The sequence below is a fragment of the Acipenser ruthenus genome, chromosome 4 (genome assembly GCF_902713425.1).
Source record: "Acipenser ruthenus chromosome 4, fAciRut3.2 maternal haplotype, whole genome shotgun sequence".
Classification (NCBI taxonomy): domain Eukaryota; kingdom Metazoa; phylum Chordata; class Actinopteri; order Acipenseriformes; family Acipenseridae; genus Acipenser; species Acipenser ruthenus.
In genome coordinates this window covers 89,718,004-89,738,517 of record NC_081192.1, presented here as the reverse complement: position 1 = coordinate 89,738,517, position 20,514 = coordinate 89,718,004, and the positions used below count along the sequence as shown (strand labels likewise).

Below are 20,514 nucleotides of genomic sequence, written 5' to 3'. Positions count from 1 at the left end.
TACGGCGCCGGAACATTGAAGAGGCGTGCTAAGAACGGCTTTGAACTCATCATCATGTGCAGAAACAGCAAGTGGCTTTGTTTTCATTCAGATATTTTGCACATTTACTGGATGAAATCATTAAGCATTGTGTCACTGAGTAATATTTACTGGAAATGCGCAATATCAACAAAACATTTGCTCCGATTTGGCTTATTCAGTGTGTTTCGAAGTAAACTCTGAATTTGGCTTCTTGCAGAGCAAAGTACACACGGGCGGGTTTATTATTTTTATTTATGTATTTTTTAATCTGCCCGGATTTATATTTTTTAAATATACTTAATGCACATTGCATGTGCAGCATGTCAGTAGAAAATACATACAGTCCTAGTTACAAGTACTATCAGAACTGACACCATCTCTTACCTCAGACTGGCGACAACAGGGGGATACTGTGGAGCTCACTGGTTCAAGTAGACTTTCTCTGCCATTTGGGACCGGACGCTGTTTAGATTAGTAGTGAGTTGTTCATGGTCCTGATACTAATATGTACTGATACTACCTGAGTGCAGATTAGTTAAAATCAACTGTACTGTATGCAGCACTGCTTGCATTAAATGGGGCTGCATTGTAATCTGCTAACTAAACCTTTTATTATTATTATTATTATTATTATTATTATTATTATTATTACTGCAATTAATTTATATTTTTCACTATAGTGTGGTGGTAGGAGATTGAGAAATATATAAAAATGAAGACTGTAGAACTAAGATTTAGATCTGTGAGATTTCATCCAGATCCGAGAATGGCTTCTCCAGGTGTCTCCATACATCCCTGTTATCAACCAGCCCTGCTCTTTGGTAAATATTCCAGACTGGCTTCTCCTCAAAGAAAATTCCTTTCGATGATATACATCCTCCTTTCATTTCATTATTTTTTGTCCACTTTCTGTAATGTGCCTTATTTCAGTGATTAATACCGCACATAGCATTAGGAATTGTAGATAATGTTCTGTATACAACTGCTTTGTGAAGTAACTAAAATAGGTCTGTGTGTGCTTTGTTGATGTCTTTAATTTGCAATTGGGTAGCATCTGAACCAGCAGTCACCACTAGTTCATGTTTGAAAGTTTATTTGGATCTTCCTGTGTCTTAGAAAAAAATGATGCATGGACAGCATGGCATGCAGAGTTCCAGGTGTCCTCAGAGTGACAGTGGTTTAAATTGGGTATGGAATGGGTACCTTGTCATGTTGTTGAGACAGAATCACTTGGATCCTTCAACTTAACAAAGGTTTGAGATCAACCAGCTTCTAGGAGCCGAATTGGCCTCCTCTTCTTCATTAATTTTCTTATGTTCTTATATTCACTTATTATTCGTTTATTTAGCAGACACCTTTATCCAAGGCGACTTACAGAGACTAGGGTGTGTGAACTATGCATCAGCTGCAGAGTCACTTACAACAACATCTCACCCGAAAGACAGAGCATAAGGAGGTTAAGTGACTCACTCAGAGTCACACAGTGAGTCAGTGAGTGAGCCAGGATTTGACTGTGGACCTCCTGGTTCAAAGCCCTTTTCTTTAACCACTGGACTGCACAGCCTCCCTGAATAAGCCAAATCGGCACAAATGTTCTATCAATATAAAAGGTAGCATATTATGCATGTCCTGGAAACTCACAAAAATCCATAAACTAGTGATGCATATTTGTATTAATTTGATGAACTCAAACTCCATTATTCAATCCCTCCCACTCACACAAATTATATTATTGGAAATTACAAGTGATCCGAGTGAGTGTTCATAATGGCATCTTTCAGACCACAAGAATCTATCAACATGTTCTGAAAAGCACATTTACAAATTACTTTCTTCTAATGAAAATCAAATTTTACCACAAGGTGCATGGAATGTAAGCAGCGATTCTTGTCATAGCTCATGGTCTCAATGCACAAATATTTTGGAAATCTATTTTAGATCATATCTCAGTTGTCAATAAAACTAAGAGTGACTTCACCACTTATAATAATGATGAGAGCTCATAAATAACTCCTTGCAGCAAGCAACCCTGCTATAACCAATTAAACATTTTCAGTGTCATATATTGAAATAAGTAAATCATTATATAAGGGCATACCCAAGACATGCACTCTTTAGGTCTGCAATGTGGGAAGTGTTAAAACTCAAAATATACAGTACAGACCAATGCGCAAATGCAATCTTTGATTGCATATAACCAGGGATCCTAGGTTTCCACAATAAAAAAAACAAAATTCTCAGATAAAAAACAACCTGACTCTACACATTGCGTGCTTGAGAAAATTTGAGATGGGTCATAGCATGTAGTTTAATTAACCAGTTTAATTGAATTTCCCCAGCTGTTTAACTAGGGAATGTGGAATACACTGGACTGAAGTAACAAAACAGACAAGCTTTCCTACAACTTTACCTACTGTTTTAAAATGTTTGGTTTTTTTTGTCACATGGTTTTCCTCATCATCATACATTTATGGACTGAATGTAACACATGGCATGGAGAAACACCAGAGCATATTAGAGAAAGTGGCCAAAGGGTACCTTCGAAGTCCTTGGTCTTAATGAAAGTCAGTCTGTCCTTTTGCACAAACATATTGTGGTGGTATACACCACCTTGGCCACTTATGACCATGGTTACAATGGAAGATGCCTGCAGTCCTTGTCATGCTCCTCAAACCATTCATGCACAATTCTGAGTACATTATCGTCTGGAAGTAGCCATAACCATCAGAGTATAAGTGGACTTGGATGCGCTGAAGAACTTGTGGACTGTGTTTGAGCGCATCCGAGGAGTGGGCCTGAAGCTCCACCCGGGGAAGTGCAACCCGCTGGGAAAAGAAGTGCACTTCCTCGCGCACATCATTGGGGCAGACAGCATTTCCACATACCCTGTTAAGGAGGCTGCAGTAGGAGACTGGCCAGTCCCCGGGACTGTAACAGAGGTGTGTAGTTTTCTGGGACTGGTGTCTTATTATTGCCGCTTTGTGAATGAATTTGCACAGATCGGCAGGCCCCTGCACCGTTTGACCAGAAAAGGGGTCCGATTTGCCTGGGACACCGATTGCGCAGCCGCCTTTGGAGAACTGCAGGAGGTCCTCGTGAAAGCCCCGGTCTTGGCATTCCCCGATCCCCGGAAAATAATCATCCTGGACATGGATGCGAGCAACATGGGGATCGGGGTGGTGCTGGCCCAGGAGGGCCCAGACGGGGAGCAATTACAGCCTACAAACTACAGCCGCGCTCCGAGTAAAACAGAGCGGAACTATTGTATTACTCACCGGGAACTATTGACTGTAGTACAGGCCGTGCACCGCTTTCCCCCTACCTTCACGGGAGGAATTTCCATGTGCGTATGGATCATGCATCCCTGCGGTAGCTGCTTAACTTCCACGAGCCTGAAGGACAGGTGGCTCGCTGGATGGAAGCACTGCAGGGGTACGACTACTTTGTCCAGCACTGGGTTGGCCGGTCTCTGGATGAGCGGATAACTTCTGCCGCTGTAGTCATGGAAACCTTACTTGAGTTGCAAGAGGCGGCGCTCCAGCGTCAGCAAGGTCTGGACGCTGAGCTGGTAACGCTGATCTGCTGGTTATCACCGAGTCAGCGTCCAGCCTAGGACTCGGTGTCAGCCCTCACCTCGGAGGTAAAAGCGCTGGTTGTTTGAGCCTCTGGGGAAGTATGCTGTACCGTGCATGGACAGAACCTGCGACAGGACAGAAATGGCTACAAGCGGTGGTTACCCAAGCTCCCCCGAGTTCGGGCTCTATAGACACATACCTAGTTTGCCTATGCGTTAATCTGGCCCTGGCCTTATGTTCTAGTTATAAAGATGTGTTAATTTACTGTTTGTAGTTAATTACCTGTTGTGCGATGTCTGTCTGTTGGGGTTGGGAAGTACGTGCTGTGTGTGAGTGTGTGGATGGTGCTAGCTGTTTAGCTGCCAGTAAAAACCGCATTGTACTGAAAGAGCTTTGGTGTGTGTGTCAATTACTCCCGTGCTCCCTACAATGTCTTGTTTTGTACTGGAACTACCCTGAATTATTTACGGTATCAATGGTTTTATTATATATAAATGTTTCCCATTCCTTATGGCACATTTTTTGCCATGCGCTATGTATTTCGTCTTTGATTCCCTTTTAACCTCACTTTTTCCTAGTGGGCTATTTTATTAAACTCTTTCCATTTGTAATACATTTGTTTCAACAGTAGTGCCGACAGTGTAATTCCCCTTCAATCTCACAATTGCCTGGTACCCATATTATCCTAATTGTAATGTGTTTATCGTTCTGCGAACGCGCAAGTAATACCCACACCTCACCTGTGCCAAATTTTCACATGTGCAGTGCAGAAAGATTAATACACGCCGCCCCTTCCGTTGTACCTGATGCTTTTGAGAGATTGATACAATGAAACAAGGTGAAATTGTTTTTTTTTTCCACACTTTGTTGCGACAGAAATGTATCATATATACATACAACTTAATTAATTAACAATAACAACAACAACAAAAAACTGTAGGACAGAAAAGGTAAAATCATGCTGTGTACACCGTGTAACAAAAATAACATCTTGGCATATGATATAGTATTTTTTATCCACAACAGTGGATAACGTCATATTTGTGTTAGACTATATAACTTTTAAATATTCGGTAATTTAATTTACATATTGATTGTTTGCGGTTGTTGAATATAAATACTATAATCAAACTAACATCTGTCTTCAAAACAAATATGTTGCTACTTTCTTTGTGGATTGGTGACACACAAGAAAGTGTAACGTTTTTTGAACTAAGTTTATTGAGTACACAACAGTAAAGGAAAAACGCTTGGCTCTGAAGTACTGCATATGGTTACTGTAGGTATTTAGTCCCGCAATGTCCTTGTAGTATAAATGACTGCAGGCTGTATTTTTCTAATAAAACATAATGTTATAACGTGTGTGTGTGTGTGAAAAATAATGGTTTTTTTTTTGTTTTGTTTTTTACAAAAAACAAACACAATATTTTCAATTTGGACTTAAAAGGTAACCACTTTCTTGCATGTGTAAAACTGTATGCAGAACTGTGTTAAAACTTTGTTCCCTTTATTACAGAAACCAAAACGCCGCTCCATATAAACGCACTAATGGTTAAACTGCGTTCCAAATACGCAGAAAAGCAATGGAATGAGACGTTTAACTTGGTGCGCAGGTGCATGGTAAGGATTGTCTGTGTACAACAATTGGAATGTGTACAGTCTATACAGAAATAATTGTCATACATTGTTTTAAGTTCCATGTTTGTTTTTCTTAGAATTATAGCAAAATGATCAGGGCCTTCCTGTATTATGCTGAGCTGTGAGGTAATGTGACTTTAAGTTTCTGTTGTATAGGATTGTACACTATGAGTTATTGTCTTAATGTTTGGTAGACAGGTGTGTTCTTTGATTTACTTAGTTAAATTCCAGTACAGGTGTGTACAGTAAAAACCTTTCACTGCCACATTGTTTTATCCTTTGGCTATATCGATGTTGCAGAGTGTCATTATCAGTTATCAATGATACAGATCTTTTGTCTATTTTAATGTTATGTTTACAAACCATTTGATCTGATATGATGTTCTAGTTTTGATGTTGGCAATTAGTGTCTGGGTCAACTGCTGTTTCATCTAACAAGTATAGAAAAACATAATAACATGAGAAGTTACAAATGAGTGGGGTCCATTTAAGCAGGTTGATGTGTGCCTTGTTGGCAGCTGCAAATATATTAAAAAAACACACCCATATAGCAGTTGAAGGATTCGATGAATTGGCAGTAATAACATGTCTTGGTAACACATTCCATACACCCACCAGTCTCTGAGTGACAAGACCTCCGGTCCTGATCTCTGTGCTAAGCTTGAGATAGTGATTGTGGTTAACATTATTGACCCCTTTTAAGATTTTGAAGTCTTTGATCAAGTCTCCACTGACTCTTCTATTTTCTAGGGTAAAAAGGGAGGATGATGACAGGGGTGGTGTGGGGGTTAAGCAGCCAGCATAAAGAAATACATTTTTTCAGTTCTTCTGCTCATAAATTAATAATATTTGGGGTTACAACTGCACCTGGGAGATGGTCTTTCATGTAGTTGAAGATGGGACAGTTTTTCCTGTTTGAAGAGATGCTTGATGAGAGAGGTCTGAGTGGGGTAAAATGCACAGTAAATACCCAACTCTGTGTCATTTTACTCTAGATCATCTTAGGCCTAGGAAATGGAGGGCATAAGGAGGTATTAAATATTTTATACTTTTGTTTCCTGATAACAGTTTTTCAATATTTTCAGGACAAATCCACAAGTGGTTTTGGCTTAGCCAGCAATCGACCTTTGTTGGGCTGCTTAGAAGGACTTCAGAAAGCTTTGAATGGTAAAGTGTTCTATTACCAGAAAGTTGTACAGTGTGGTTGTCGGGACCATTTGTGGAAAAACATTTTGGAAATGGAGGCATTTTAAGCAATGTGACAAAGGTCTGCACTCATAAGCAAAACAAATTAATTCCAAAAAGTCATTTTCATTATTTATTATTCTTTTCACAGCTTCATTTTTTGAAGAACAAACAGATTCAAATTCTAATCCATAAAGAAAGTCACAAACATGTTTCAGCCAAAAAGCGTTTCAGTGGAGGCACCAAATGAACAAGTTTATGGGTCGTAGAAGACACTGCACACAACACCTGTTTGTTTGATCGGCCAACACATGTTGCAGAATTGCCAACGTGCGCAAACCACTCCTCTTAAAGGATGGCATCCTTGTGTTTTGGTTCAAGATTTGTCCACAAAAGCATTTTTATTTTTCTTCCCACTCTGTACATTGAATGATGCTGCAAAGCAATAATTGCCTTTGTGTTGAACTGCATTTTCAAATAACCTAATGTATTATAACTCTAGACAGCTGAATTTATATACTGTATATTATACAATATTTCCTATTGAGAAATGCTTGCATTCAAAGCTCCAACAGGACTGTAATAAATCCTGTTGAAAGACAACAGTGCTGCACTTTAATTGAATGTAATGCGTGTGTATTTGTAGTTTATTAAGTTAACTTTCTGCTGGTATCTCTTTATTCTTCAAGTTACATCCTTGACAGCCATGGCAACCAGACTAGAAACTATAGCTAAGCAAAAAGGGTAAGTGCTGTTCTATTTGCATAGTTCTCACAGAGAAATTGTTTACAATTGTGTAATTGTTAAAATGTTGGTACTGAAGCTAAGAAAAATGAAACTATGGACTAAAATATATTGGGGAATACACATGTTCCTACTAACTTATACTTGATTGTGTAGAGCCTGGGAATGCAGAGGTTGAATTACTAAGAGACCTGCCTGTCGTGGCTCCCTCTAGTGGGTAATTTCACCACTGCAGAGTGCTTAAGACAGTATATACTATGTGCCAAATGTATTCAGGTTTTTACAGCAAGAAAGAATTGGCCATTTTGCAGAACGAAATAAGTGTTACAAGATAAATAACATGGATGGTCTGTTATGTTTTGTTGCATTAACTGTTTTATTTTACTTTTTACAAAGAATGGTGCTAATTGCATTTTGGGCTTGATTAAATATGGCCATATGTAGCATATTGACAAATACATAATTCAAACGGTTCAAACCAAGTGCGCTTCCTTGTTCATACCAAGGTATTCCTTGGGTAGGTCCAATACTTGGTTTTAGTAGATTAGTGTGTGAATGTCCATAACGGAAACCAGTATATTAACATGGTTAGTCTCTGGGGTGATCTAGGATTCTTAACTGGTTGAGTTCTGGTTTACAGGTGTCACAAAGACAAATGTTCAAGTAATTTGTTAGATGTGAAGCTCAATGTTAAGAAAACTAAGATTTTTTGGAAGTGCCCTCATGCAATTAAAATGTTTTTTTTTTTTTAAATGTACCCTGCATAGTTTAACTTTGATTCTGCCAACAATTCAATGGCAAAATAAATGTTCTGGATGGTTGAGGGGGAGTATTTAGGAACGGGGGAAAATAAGTATTTTAGCAGTACAACCCTCCGTTTAACCGAGGAGCCCTATTTTTGAAGACCAGGCACATTTTTAAACAGGGATTCAATAATTAATAGTATACAGCAAGAACGTCTACAGTAATATAATAGCATATTCCTAAAATTACGTTTTCTTCCTCACATTTGCCTTTGCACGTGCTTCAAAATAGGTCTCAGCTGCTTACAACTGTGTCACAAGGCCACTAGATTGTCCACATTGAGTTTGTTGTGTTAGAGACCAATATGACTTTCAAAACAAACGCTTGATATGCAATACTTTTTCCAAATTGTAGTTATTTTGCAAAATGAGCCTTTTTTAGGCTGTAAGACAATGAACAATAGTCTGTTCCTCACACCCTTCCACCTCTGTCTTGTCACAGGCTTGGCTCTCACCAAAGCCCCACAGAACCAACTTGTTACATCACCTCTGACATGTTTTACCTGGAAGTTCTCATGGAGCCAAGTGGGGAGGTTCTTGATGTCAAAGTCGCCCATCATGGAGAAGCTCCTGTGGTGATGTATTTAACTGACTTAAGTATTTAAGATGAAGAGTGTCAGCAAAACGCCTGATTCTAGTAAAGTATTTATTTTGTAATATCTAATCTCTGACCCCTAACCAGATCAATGAAGACTTACATTTTCTGATGTGAAATGAGGGAATGGCTGTGCATTTTGATTATAAACTGATGACATAGCTCAACTATAACTTTGAAAGACTGCAATAACAAAAGAAAAAAACTAAATATAAAACTTGATTGGGGTACTTGGAGTAGGATTTTAAAAAAAAGTTCTCGGTGAAAGAAGTGTTAACTTGTGCTTATTTGCATTTCATTTAAACATTCACCAGCTATTTGCATTACCAGGCCAGGCCTCTTGTTGCCCCTTGAAGAATGCAATGACATTTGTTTATCCAAATCTAACAAATATTTTGTGACTTTTCAGACTTGCGAAGAACTGATTAAACTCTTGAGGTAATACAAATATTTTAAAAGGATATCTTCTCATACAACCCATATCCTAGGAAACCCCACCTTCAAAGTGGGAAGGAGTAGACTGTTTGGATTGGACTTTGAAGGATGGCTACATGAAGCATGTTTTAAAGGGAATCCATTCCAGCTGTACATTTATTATAATAACCTTACTTCCTATAGCAATAAATGCAAAGTAGTGAAGCACAACTTGTTCAGCTGTAGGCTCCCCTCATTGATCCATTACTGTCATTAGGAGTCCCTTTTCAAACTAAGGCTTACTAGTGGACAGGGTGGATGCTTGAAGTACATTGGAGGAGTGAGTTAACCATTACATACAGCTCTTCATTCCCTTACAGGAATATCCTCATAGCAATGAAAATGGTAATGATCTCATGTTTGGTACCAGGCTAATGCAATGACTTTCTTGCCTTGACATCTGTATGTTAATGAAAACCCTTCCTCAAATGTGTTAATCCTATGAGGATAACTGAATGTTTTTATTATGATACATTTCTATATTCTTTCTACACTTCTGTGTAGATTCTTGTTTTTCAGTGCCTTGCTGTATTGATGGCAAATTTCTGAACTTTGTCCTTTAAGGATGACAATTCCAATGTGCATGGTAAAAGCATGGTAAAACTGCATTGTGTGTGTCAAATTTCTTTAGAAATACATATACTTCACACAGGTTGAAGAATTTTGAAGACTTTTCAAAGAAGCTGGAAGGGCTTTCCTCTCTCTACCACATTCACGGAGATAGGTATTGCTATACCCTGTTAAGGTTCATTACTGTGTGTTGTATGCCTTGGAACATTAAGTGTTTTTTTTTTTCCTCTCCTGTCTTTAGTGAAACCAAGATAAAGACATATTTAGCCCTGCAGTCGCTCGAGACGGATCTGATGAAAATGTCTCGGTTTCCCAGGTATTCCCTAAACATGTCAATTAGTTTTACAAAAACAAAATGTAGTTCCATGAATCCTGCAACCTAACAATAAAACTAAATGATGAGATTGGTGCTTTAAAGCCTTACTAAGTCTACAAAAATAAACTTTTTCTATGCTTGCTTGTAATTTAGCTGGCTGTAAAGTGTTCTAAAGAGCAAAACATTTGGGTATGTACCTCCTTGTCCTCCTGCTGCCACAACAGCATCAATTTAAAAGATGATTATTATCACGCCAACTGCCATAGGCTTAAGTTTTACAGTGTAGTAAAGAAAAGCTTGTATGGGGAGCAGACTAAAATGCTTTCTCTCTGGTTGATGCTTGATGTATTGATTGCTGCTGTATCTCTAGGAGTTGAAACTTGAAGGTATAACAAACATCAATGTGGAATTTGTTGAATTAATTTCTGTTGGATTTTACTTTGGATTTGTATTTGGCAGGTGGGTTGATAAATTTGAACCGTGTATCTAGTTTCATTGACTGTTTCTTCAGGAGCAAAATAAACCCTGGACCAATTTCCTCTTTTGATCTACTTGCATTATTGTGTTTGGTGTATTTAGACCAGTAGTTAACACTAACCCACGCATTGATGCCATACTGCATGGAAGAGTTGGGAATTTGGTGCCAAGGAGAGAAGGTAAACCACTCTATATCAGACCTCTAATAACAAATCTCCACAAGCTCTGAAGTGGCTATACATTCTATTCATGCTAGAAATTGTTCTACTTGCACTAAATAACAATGCATTCTCTAGTCTTATGACTTTATAATTAGAAATAATTAGATATTACAAGTAGTTTCTAATAATTCATTATAATGAAGTTATGTTCTGCCTTCAGTCAAGATAAAGAAAGGTTTTTGAATAAGCTGATCTAGCTGAAATTTGGCTTGTTTTCCTTTCCAGTTGTATCTCTACTTTGAAATAAACTGTCTTCCTGTTTAAGCTTGCATGCTGTTGCAGCATCCACCTTATCTGCTTTTGTGTAGGTGGGGGGAACAAGTTTGGTTTGTTTTACTGCAGGGAACCCAATGAGCATTGAATACTTCATTACTCCTTATGACCAACTTGAAGAACAAATGATGCCAGGTACAGTCAATGATCTCTTTTGGTCTATATATTCTGTTCTTCATACTCTATACATATAGTGTTTTAATGTTTGTAAAGTGATGTTGGGCCCTACTGTATTCATAAAAATGTAAATGTTTAAGACTTTTTTAAAACTCGGATTGAAGTGGTTTGAAATGTGAAAATGAACTTCTAAGTCTCCCTCAAGCATTTTTTCATGAACTGCAAATTTAATGAATCAGTCCTAAGCAAAACATTCATTAAAACAGTGCTTTACATTTGTATGAATAGTCTTATTTATTATACCCTTATTACTTGAAGGAACAAATCATGTACATTTTATTTTTTGATATACAGCAGTAATGTGCATGATTTTATTTTTAAATGTAACTGTACCAGTTTCAACTCGGCTGCAACTGCTTTGTTGACAATTTACAGGTGGTCCTATATCCTACACTTCCATAAGTGGAACCAAACTGTGATTAGTAGCCAAATTCAATGGGTATTGGGCTTCTTGCTTCAAATTATTTGCATTTTGAAACCAGAGATTTTATTTTTCAGGTTTAAGTTGCTATGGGAATAAGGTTCTGGTCACTGTTGATGGAACAAGCATTTTACACAAGCTTCCTGTGGCTTCTTTGATTGAAGATTCTCAGCAGGTAGAGAATGAAAGGTAAACCCTCAAAAGACATTGCTTTGTTACTTTCCATTATGAGTATTTTATTGACATTTCTTGTAGCACCATAAGTGACAGAGGAATGGAGATGTTGTTAATAGCTGTGGATTGCCTTGAGTTCTGGAACGATCCTGTTTATAATCTGCTTCAACAATGTACAACAAACATCTTTTCATTACATAATCTTGCCATAATTTGCAAAGCATCTTTGTTTGTTTTCCTCCTGCCTCAAGGTTGTACTAATTTGAAGTCTTTCAGTAACATTAAGATAATAAATACAGCTTTACAGTTGTCCTTTGTATGGGAGTTGAATCCCCTGCTTAGCTGACAGATTCGTTATTGTAAATGTGGTATTTTTACAGGGCCTCTTTGTTTCGTGGTTTGGATGGAGCGGTCAGCATGGATCTGCCAGCTTGCTTCTTTCTGAAATTTCCTGAGCCCTTTCCCATTCTCACCAGCTTCATTGAAAACATACAGAGGCTGACAGGTTCTGTTATTTTCTGTCCATACAGGGTAGCTGTTCTAGAAAACCCAGATTCTATACTACTGGGACATGCAAGCACAAACAATTAGTCAAGATGCAGAATTTGGAATCATTAGAGGATGGAGGATAGTTTCCACTTTAACACAATATTGTTGAGAAAACCATCCTGCTTGCCACCCTTTGCCTTTTAAATACTTTTGATGGCTATTTTTGGATTAATGTCTGTATTATGAATTAAAAATAAAATCTTCAGGTACACATTTTAAATGCTCTGTTAAAATCAAAGAACAATCATCGTTAGTGGGATTAAAATACAATATCAGGGCTGTGATATTGTAGATCGACTTCCATCTGGATTATTTAAACCTACACTCCCATCCACCCCCCCTACAAAAGTCTTGTATAGGTTTTATCTGGTCATTTGGATGGTATTTCAGTATATATGCTGTACACCTGGCTGAATCCTACTTAGTCGGAATCATCAGAAGCTATGCGCTACACAGCTGTCTCTCAGCTGGTTGAGCACTGTTCATATTTATAGGGATTTCAATGGCTGAGGAGCTCCAGTACATTCCTTTCTACCAGCTGTTGACAAAGGCTGTTCTGGAACAGAAACACTGCACAGTAGATCACTTGGACCAGTACTTTTTGGTGGTAAGTGCTTACTTGCTACAATTTATAAAACACTTGCAAACAATAAAATAAAATGCAAGTTTGTTTTTCTGTTAAAAATGGCTTCAGAGGGAGGAAAATTTCCTAACTTTCATGTTCAGGTGCGAGCAAAAACATTTGTTACTTGGTTGCTTTTGGTTGTGCTGGTTAACAACAATGACACTTAAAAAATAAATTATATATATATATATCTATACAGACGTGCTCAAATTTGTTGTTACCCTTACAGCTCATTGAAATAATGCTTCATTCCTCCTGAAAAGTGATGAAATTAAAAGCTATTTTATCATGTATACTTGCATGCCTTTGGTATGTCATAGAATAAAGCAAAGAAGCTGTGAAAATATATGAATTATTGCTTATTCTCAAAGATATTCTAAAATGGCCTGGACACATTTGTTGGTACCCCTTAGAAAAGATAATAAATAATTGGATTATAGTGATATTTCAAACTAATTCGTTTCTTGAATTAGTATCACACATGTCTCCAATCTTGTAATCAGTCATTCAGCCTATTTAAATGGAGAAAAGTAGTCACTGTGCTGTTTGGTATCATTGTGTGCACCACACTGAACATGGACCAGAGAAAGCAAAGGAGAGAGTTGTCTGAGGAGATCAGAAAGAAAATAATAGACAAGCATGGTAAAGGTAAAGGCTACAAGACCATCTCCAAGCAGCTTGATGTTCCTGTGACAACAGCTGCAAATATTATTAAGAAGTTTAAGGTCCATGGAACTGTAGCCAACCTCCCTGGGCGTGGCCGCAAGAGGAAAATCGACCCCAGATTGAACAGAAGGATAGTGCGAATGGTAGAAAAAGAACCAAGGATAATTACCAAAGAGATACAAGCTGAACTCCAAGGTGAAGGTACGTCAGTTTCTGATCACACCATCCATCACTTTTTGAGCGAAAGTGGGCTCCATGGAAGAAGACCCAGGAGGAATCCACTTTTGACAGAAAAACATAAAAAAGCCAGACTGGAATTTGCTAAAATGCATATTGACAAGCCACCATCCTTCTGGGAGAATGTCCTTTGGACAGATGAGTCAAAACTGGAGCTTTTTGGAAAGTCACATCAGCTCTATGTTCACAGATGAAAAAATGAAGCTTTCAAAGAAAAGAACATCATACCTACAGTGAAACATGGAGGAGGCTCGGTTATGTTTTGGGGCTGCTTTGCTGCACCTCGCCCAGGGTGCCTTGAATCTGTGCAGGGCACAATGAAATCTCAAGACTATCCAGGCATTCTGGAGCGAAACGTACTGCCCAGTGTCAGAAAGCTCTGTCTCAGTCGCAGGTCATGGGTCCTCCAACAGGATAATGACCCAAAACACACAGCTAAAAGCACCCAAGAATGGATAAGAACAAAACATTGGACTATTCTGAAGTGGCCTTCTATGAGTCCTGATCTGAATCCTATCGAACATCTATGGAAAGAGCTGAAACTTGCAGTCTGGAGAAGGCACCCATCAAACCTGAGACAGCTGGAGCAGTTTGCTCAGGAAGAGTGGGCCAAACTACCTGTTAACAGGTGCAGAAGTCTCATTGAGAGCTACAGAAAACGTTTGATTCCAGTGATTGCCTCTAAAGGTTGTGCAACATAATATTAGGTTAGCGGTCCCATCATTTTTGTCCATGCCATTTTCATTTGTTTTCTTATTTACAATATTATGTTGAATAAAAAATCAAAAGCAGTCTGATTTCTATTAAATATGGAATAAACAATGGTGGATGCCAATTACTTTTGTCAGTTTCAAGTTATTTCAGAGAATTGTGCATTCTACGTTTTTTGTGGAGGGGTACCAACAAATTTGAGCATGTCTGTATATATATATATATATATATATATATATAATATATATATAATGGTGAGTAACTACTGAATTTTATTTAGTCTCTTCCAGATAACCATTTTCACAGCTATGTTCTTTCACAAGAAGCATCGCTGCACCTAAAGAAGCCTCCGGAGGGAGCTCTGATCAACAAGATTCCATTCAGCCACCCAGAACAGGTGCCTTCTATACTGGAGATACTCCGGCACCAGTCTGCTTACAACACCTTGATAGCCAGCTGCATCACAGTGAACAGAGCTGACAAAGGTAGCATTGTGCAGCAAATAACCACAAATCTGTAAAAAAAAATAATAATAAAAAATAATAATAATCGCTTTACAAGATTCAAATTGAGAATAATACAGTGATCTTGGTAAAATGGTAAATGTTTTGTATAGATGGATATTGCTTGTTAATAGTGAAACTGCTCTTTATTTCATTAATGTAAATTCTGTAGAAAATAAAGTGAAATATGTCTAAGTTGATTTCTATTACAGTGTGGCCTTGGGAGTGAAAAGTGATGTACCAATTTTTTTTTTTTGTAGGATTTCCTGCATCGCTTCATTTTGAAGTGAACTATTTGGCTGACAGCAGCTTTTCTGTCTCATTCCAACACCCTCTCAATGACACTTTGGCAACAGGTAACTGTTGATAACGCACTTCTTCTCTTCCAGGTTTGATAGTGCAGCACTGATAGCTGTAGTGATGTTGTGCTCATATTGCATCTAAATGCAACCCCACTGAGAGAGGACGTGGCGTGGAGTCTTTTCCATATATAAATCAAATAATCTGGATGCAACATGAAGTGTGTTTGGTTTTTTGGTGAACACCTTGTGAAAAGCAATTTTGTAATATATGTTGTAGAAGGTAGACAAAACAATGTTTGTATTTTTTTTAGTTAATACATTACAAAAACCTATATCAAACAATACTGCTAGTGTGTACTGAACCCATTCTCCAATATCATTTCTGCTGCCTTGTTATTTTTGCTGCTCAAATTTAAAATGTAAACCTATACCTTTTTTCATACTAGTTGTTGTGGATGTTGACAATTCAAGGCATATTACCAGCAAGCTGTATACAACAGGAGCACCTGATATGTCTGTGAACGATTATATTACAAAGGTTCTAAACCGGTAAGCATTTTACTCCTCGTGGTGGCTGATGTGTTAATACTGACATCGGCATAAGACCTGTTTTGCTGCTCGACTACAGAGCTTGCTCTTCAGTTGAATGGTAAGAGGTTAGTTTTTTAAAAGTACTGTTTGCACCTGACCCTTGCCTTTCCATTCAATTCAGTGGGCTGAAAGTAAAAAGTATTTTCTGACATTTTAGTTTTGGGCGACATCCAGAAACAAGTTTGCGGACATACTATAATTAAATTCCCAGATGTCTTTGACCCTTCAGCCTTTTAATTTTTTTAATGGCTTGTAACCCATCATATGGTGCCTTGTGCAAGGTTAAAATCTGACATTAGAAAGGGATAAATGTAAACTGTGGTAGCAAACTGTGTAATTTGAACAGAAGAGTGAGTTTTTTTTGTTTTTTGTCTCTATCTAGTTGCATGTCTATCCCAGTCACCATGAGGGCAATCAGTCGGAAAGCAGCCCAATGGAATAATGTGCCTCCTGCTATAACCGAAGCTCCTATACTGCCTTCCTCCACAACCCCCCCTCCCACCTGTTCTTATTATGTTGTCTCTGTACCTGCTCCAGATTCTGATGCTGAAGTAAATATACAAACAATTAACCCTTATCCTGATGCATTAGTGAATGTTTCCTGTATGGTCAGCAAACAGCTGCTTTCAGCTTTGTGAATACACGAGCTTTACAAGTTAACCGCTAGCAGAATAGGCTAGGCACCTGTAACAACACACTGCAGAAAAATTGTTTCTTTTAAACAATGTTTTACACTTGCCTGCTTTAACCTAACTCTTTCAGCACCAAGTAACTTTACAGAAAGAGAACACTGGGATAATTACAGTATGTTTCATTTTCCTATTCTGACAAATTTAATAAAAATTGAAATAAATTAGTTGTCTTTCCATGACCCGTATGATCTACAGTCTGAAAAAATTAATAGTTAGAGAATGGTGGTTTTTGATATTCCAACCTCCTATTTGGCTGGTAGATTATCCGACCTAGACTAAATGGACACAACATAACTTTTAAGTACTTAATTAGGATTCTGCAGAACTGTACTGGAAAATTGCTACATGTTATGGCAGTGGTTGTTGATTGGCTGCCCATTGAATTTATATGCCAGATGCACCCAGGCTGAGCTGAGTGGTCCACATTTTTCCACCCTGGCATCTTTTTCTTTTTAAATCGCAGTTTGTTTTTGTTCATCGAACAAACTCCAACCTATCTCTGAAACTATTCCTTAGTAAAATCAATCAAGCTTTAGAGGCACAGGACTGCTAACCAGTGCAGAGTGGTTTCTAATTTGGGTTGCCCCTTGCAGTGCGTGTGTCTGCATCCAAGTTTATTGTACTGGTGGGAGTGAAATATAAATGCAGCACCTTTGCCCTCCAGTTACTTTACTCCCATTTTTTGTCCCAATGTGCAATTATGTTTCCTCACTGCATTAATTCCTCATAACTGCTCTGGAGAATTGAAGGTCAGTAGACATCTTCCAATACCAGCAGCAATTGTCTTTAGACTTTCAGGAGCTGAAGAGTGGGTGCCTGTAGCTCTATGAGGTAAAACAGCCCCTGATTATTTTTGCCTTTCTAACCAGCGAGAGTGCCAGATTAATACGATGTTCCCTGTCAACTCACATTTTACACATAGCCCTAAAAGTTATTCCAGTAATTAAATCCATTTTCATCTACTCAATGTATCAATTATGTGCTCCACTGAATATCATTGTACTGAGGATGAGATTTGAAAGGATTCTGGTGAATTAGACATAAGAAACAAAGCTCTGAGAATATTTGTTGTTGGAGTGGACACAGAAGAACACTGTATATGAAAGCAACATAAAACTATACATGGAGAATTTCTGTGAATGAACATAAAGCATCTATTTGTTAAAAAAATGTGTAAGTGAAAATTTCTACTAGATACCACCTGTAATGGAACTGTATTGAGAAAAAAATCTACGAATACAGCTGATCTCCAACTAAAAAGCACTTGTGTCAAAAACAGGGCCTGAAGTTAACAGTGCGAGAGTCAAACAGCCTATAAAAACAACAGAATACATGAGCACCAGGCACTATCCTCAAGTCTTTATTCTCTAAAAACCAAACATGAAGCTGCTATATGAAATGGTTTAGGAGATATTACCAGAGATAGGTGAAGATTTGCAAACTCAAATGACTGAGTAATTATAAAAAAAAAGAGAAAAACACCATTCTTTACTAAGAGCTTTATTATACAAGTTAGAAATATGGTCCTGCATTTATGTGCTAAAGAGGAATGCTGATTAACTGGTGAATATGTTGCATCAACTCTGCTGGAAGTCCAAGCTCCCCCACTAAATCAATACACTGCCTTAAAAGCTGTCCTAGATTTTGTTGTGTGACATTCACAGTTTCTGATGATGGCTGACACCCTTTGTGTGACCCTGAACTTGTGCTTTGACTCTTGCAACAGTTCTTTCCAGCTTCCCCACCTGAATTGCAATAGTCAGTCCCTTTGGGATTGCTGCAAGATTCAGAGTCTGGTTCCTGTGTAGGTTTTGCAATGCCTATGTCTTCAATGATGTCCGTTAACTCTCCCATGTGGGTCTGCTGACAATTTTTCAATTTCTCTGTCATTCGTTCCTCCTGCTGGTCCACTTCCTGAAGTAGATGACTTACTCTAGCAGTGGTGTTGGAGTCTTTTTTTTGAAGCTGGCACCATGACTGCAAGGCACTGAAAAAATACCAAAGAACATCTTATTGAAAGCAATAAGAAGAGATCCTCAGCCTGACCACCAGGTTCACATGCATGTCGAGCCCCTTGTTTCATTCACAGGTCTTTAAAAGTAAGCCGGACACATGATTCGGCAGGCTCTGGAGCCGACTATTTAGCAGACATCTGTCATGGGTTATCTGGAATAACAAAATGGAGACAGTGGTTTCACTGAACCAAGATAAGCTGCAATCCATGCCATTACACTATGAAACCGTTCAGATTCCTACAATAGTAACAGTAATTATGAACGTTGTCACACAAAAGTAACAAGATAGAAGAGAAGTTGCAGTCTGTCCCTGTCTGTGCTATATCTTGGGCTACCATTGCACTCAAAATATAACAATAAAAAAAACTGGCTTTTTGATGCCAAGGGGCAATTCGTGCTGAAAACTGAAGCCTAAAACATGAGGGGGCAATATCTCATGAATCACTGGGGATGTTTCTATTGTTCCAGCAACTGTGAAATGATGATGAGCAGGGCTATCATAGACTTGGGCAGGTAAATTGCTCCCTCCATAGAAAATGTATTTCATTGGCAATCTGGCCCTGCAAGGCTCACCTGAGAATTCCTTTGAGTTGTCCAATGACCCCCATCCTTGATGCTCCCTCTTTGTAACCCTGATCGAACCCATGCTGAAGCGAAGCCTCTTTGCCTGCATCCATACCATCTCGATATCCATCCTGATAATAAAGACATGCAAACAGTTTGGCAAAAGCACGATCTGCACAACAGTACCATAAGATTTATTTTTTGTACAAATTGGTCACAAACCTCATATTCCAACAAACGTATGGTTCATTTTTAAAAGGCCCAGTGTTCCATACAGTTTGTGTTTTTATTAGACACAAATTTACAGGAAACAATGTGGAAACAAACAAACAAACAACCAACCCTTTCATACTGAATGTTTTGTTTCCTCTCAACTAAAAGAGCTTTAACACATAGGCTGAGCCAAAACGGCAATATGCTTTTTAAAAACAAGTATCCAGCTGTTGAGACACATTAACTTCAATTAATTCGGTTTTAATAACACCTCAAGTACACGTTTGTCATCACACAACACTGATATCCCATCCAATGTTACTGCAGAAAACGAAAACCAATTTTCTGATTGCCTCTTTATTCTTAAAACTACCCGGATTTACCTTTGCTTGTGAATATCTACTATATATAGCCTTTATTTATACCAGGCACGCTCTAAATATTAGCCTATACTAAATAACGAAACCAGTTGACTTTCAAGCCAGGTATGTTTCTTAAATCGTAGATCTGTGTGTGCAACGTACAACATTGTATTTGTACTAGTTGACTGCACAGTACTGGAGTGTGGAAGTAGATAACACAATATAAATATACCTATTCAGAATTTACCTTGATCCGTTTCTCCATGTTACTCTTCCATTCCTTCTGCTGAAGATTTACATCATCCATATCTTCATCAAACACATCCTCTCCAAAGGACGGGACTGCTTTCACCCAAGACATCGATCCTAGTTTAGAACAAATATGTTCAGTAAACGTCTCTCTTCAACCTGCTAAAAACAATCCACGAATAAGTACGGTCCTGATCGCGTGTGAATTCTATAGAGTGTGTGAAACGTCATCGAAATGCGCGCTCTGAAAATATTTACGGCTGATTTGAATGTAGTGTCACTCATTTTAGTGAATGTGCAATTTTAATAAATTGTTGTTATAACAAACCGATGGTTGAAACAAAAAAAGTTTCGGTAGTCTGTAGATTAGAGGTGCACAAAAAGATTAATTATTCTTTGTTGATATAAAATTTCTATGGGGATGTTTGAATTCTGATTCAAAAGTCTACGCTATGAAATTAGTTAAAAATACGTGACACTTTTTGCCTAGCTACGTGAAAAATTCTGGCTGTGAAATATCTGAGAGCCGTAGTAGCCTGTAATATTATATATGTAACAATGAATCACATAA

At 38.1% G+C, this 20,514-nt stretch overlaps 2 protein-coding genes across 7 annotated transcripts; one reads left to right on the top strand and one right to left on the bottom strand.

Moving 5' to 3' along the window:
• The first annotated feature begins 3,232 nt into the window (after nucleotides 1-3,232).
• Nucleotides 3,233-16,701, top strand: zgc:111976 (mediator of RNA polymerase II transcription subunit 1-like). 5 transcript variants are annotated; one of them, XM_033999597.3, is made up of 17 exons: nucleotides 3,233-3,661; nucleotides 5,113-5,216; nucleotides 6,320-6,401; nucleotides 7,109-7,163; nucleotides 8,409-8,541; nucleotides 8,971-8,999; nucleotides 9,688-9,759; nucleotides 9,847-9,921; nucleotides 10,501-10,577; nucleotides 10,962-11,027; nucleotides 11,568-11,679; nucleotides 12,045-12,169; nucleotides 12,708-12,820; nucleotides 14,733-14,937; nucleotides 15,216-15,311; nucleotides 15,704-15,806; nucleotides 16,231-16,701. In XM_033999597.3, exons 2-17 carry the CDS (start codon nucleotides 5,145-5,147, stop codon nucleotides 16,484-16,486), a joined length of 1,671 nt encoding a protein of 556 aa, XP_033855488.1. In that variant the 5' UTR covers nucleotides 3,233-3,661; nucleotides 5,113-5,144; the 3' UTR covers nucleotides 16,487-16,701. The 5 variants fall into 5 exon arrangements, with proteins under 5 accessions (XP_033855488.1, XP_058879047.1, XP_058879049.1 ...); XM_059023064.1 differs by lacking the exon at nucleotides 3,233-3,661 and adding an exon at nucleotides 3,671-4,434; XM_059023066.1 differs by lacking the exon at nucleotides 3,233-3,661 and adding an exon at nucleotides 3,671-4,546.
• A 961-nt stretch (nucleotides 16,702-17,662) lies between these two features.
• Nucleotides 17,663-20,185, bottom strand: LOC117399324 (protein YAE1 homolog). Of its 2 annotated transcripts, none has more exons than XM_033998419.3 (3): nucleotides 19,942-20,185; nucleotides 19,129-19,250; nucleotides 17,663-18,527 (listed from the first exon to the last, which is right to left on the bottom strand). In XM_033998419.3, the coding sequence occupies exons 1-3, from the start codon at nucleotides 20,053-20,055 to the stop codon at nucleotides 18,080-18,082; spliced, it is 684 nt and encodes a 227-aa protein (XP_033854310.3). In that variant the 5' UTR covers nucleotides 20,056-20,185; the 3' UTR covers nucleotides 17,663-18,079. The 2 variants fall into 2 exon arrangements, with proteins under 2 accessions (XP_033854310.3, XP_058879051.1); XM_059023068.1 differs by having other exon boundaries at nucleotides 19,927-20,064.
• Between the last annotated feature and the right edge of the window lie 329 nt (nucleotides 20,186-20,514).

Excerpts from the sequence above, each read along its gene's own strand:
- zgc:111976 (XM_059023064.1), top strand. Across the intron at positions 10,578-10,961 it reads TTTGGTGCCAAGGAGAGAAG|GGAACCCAATGAGCATTGAA; the intron begins GTAAACCACTCT and ends GTTTTACTGCAG. Across the intron at positions 12,170-12,707 it reads AAACATACAGAGGCTGACAG|GGATTTCAATGGCTGAGGAG; the intron begins GTTCTGTTATTT and ends TCATATTTATAG.
- LOC117399324 (XM_033998419.3), bottom strand. The coding sequence starts at position 20,055 with ATGTCTTGGGTGAAAGCAGTCCCGTCCTTTGGAGAGGATGTGTTTGAT. Across the intron at positions 19,251-19,941 it reads ACATGGAGAAACGGATCAAG|GATGGATATCGAGATGGTAT; the intron begins GTAAATTCTGAA and ends CTTTATTATCAG. Across the intron at positions 18,528-19,128 it reads CAACTCAAAGGAATTCTCAG|TGCCTTGCAGTCATGGTGCC; the intron begins GTGAGCCTTGCA and ends GTATTTTTTCAG.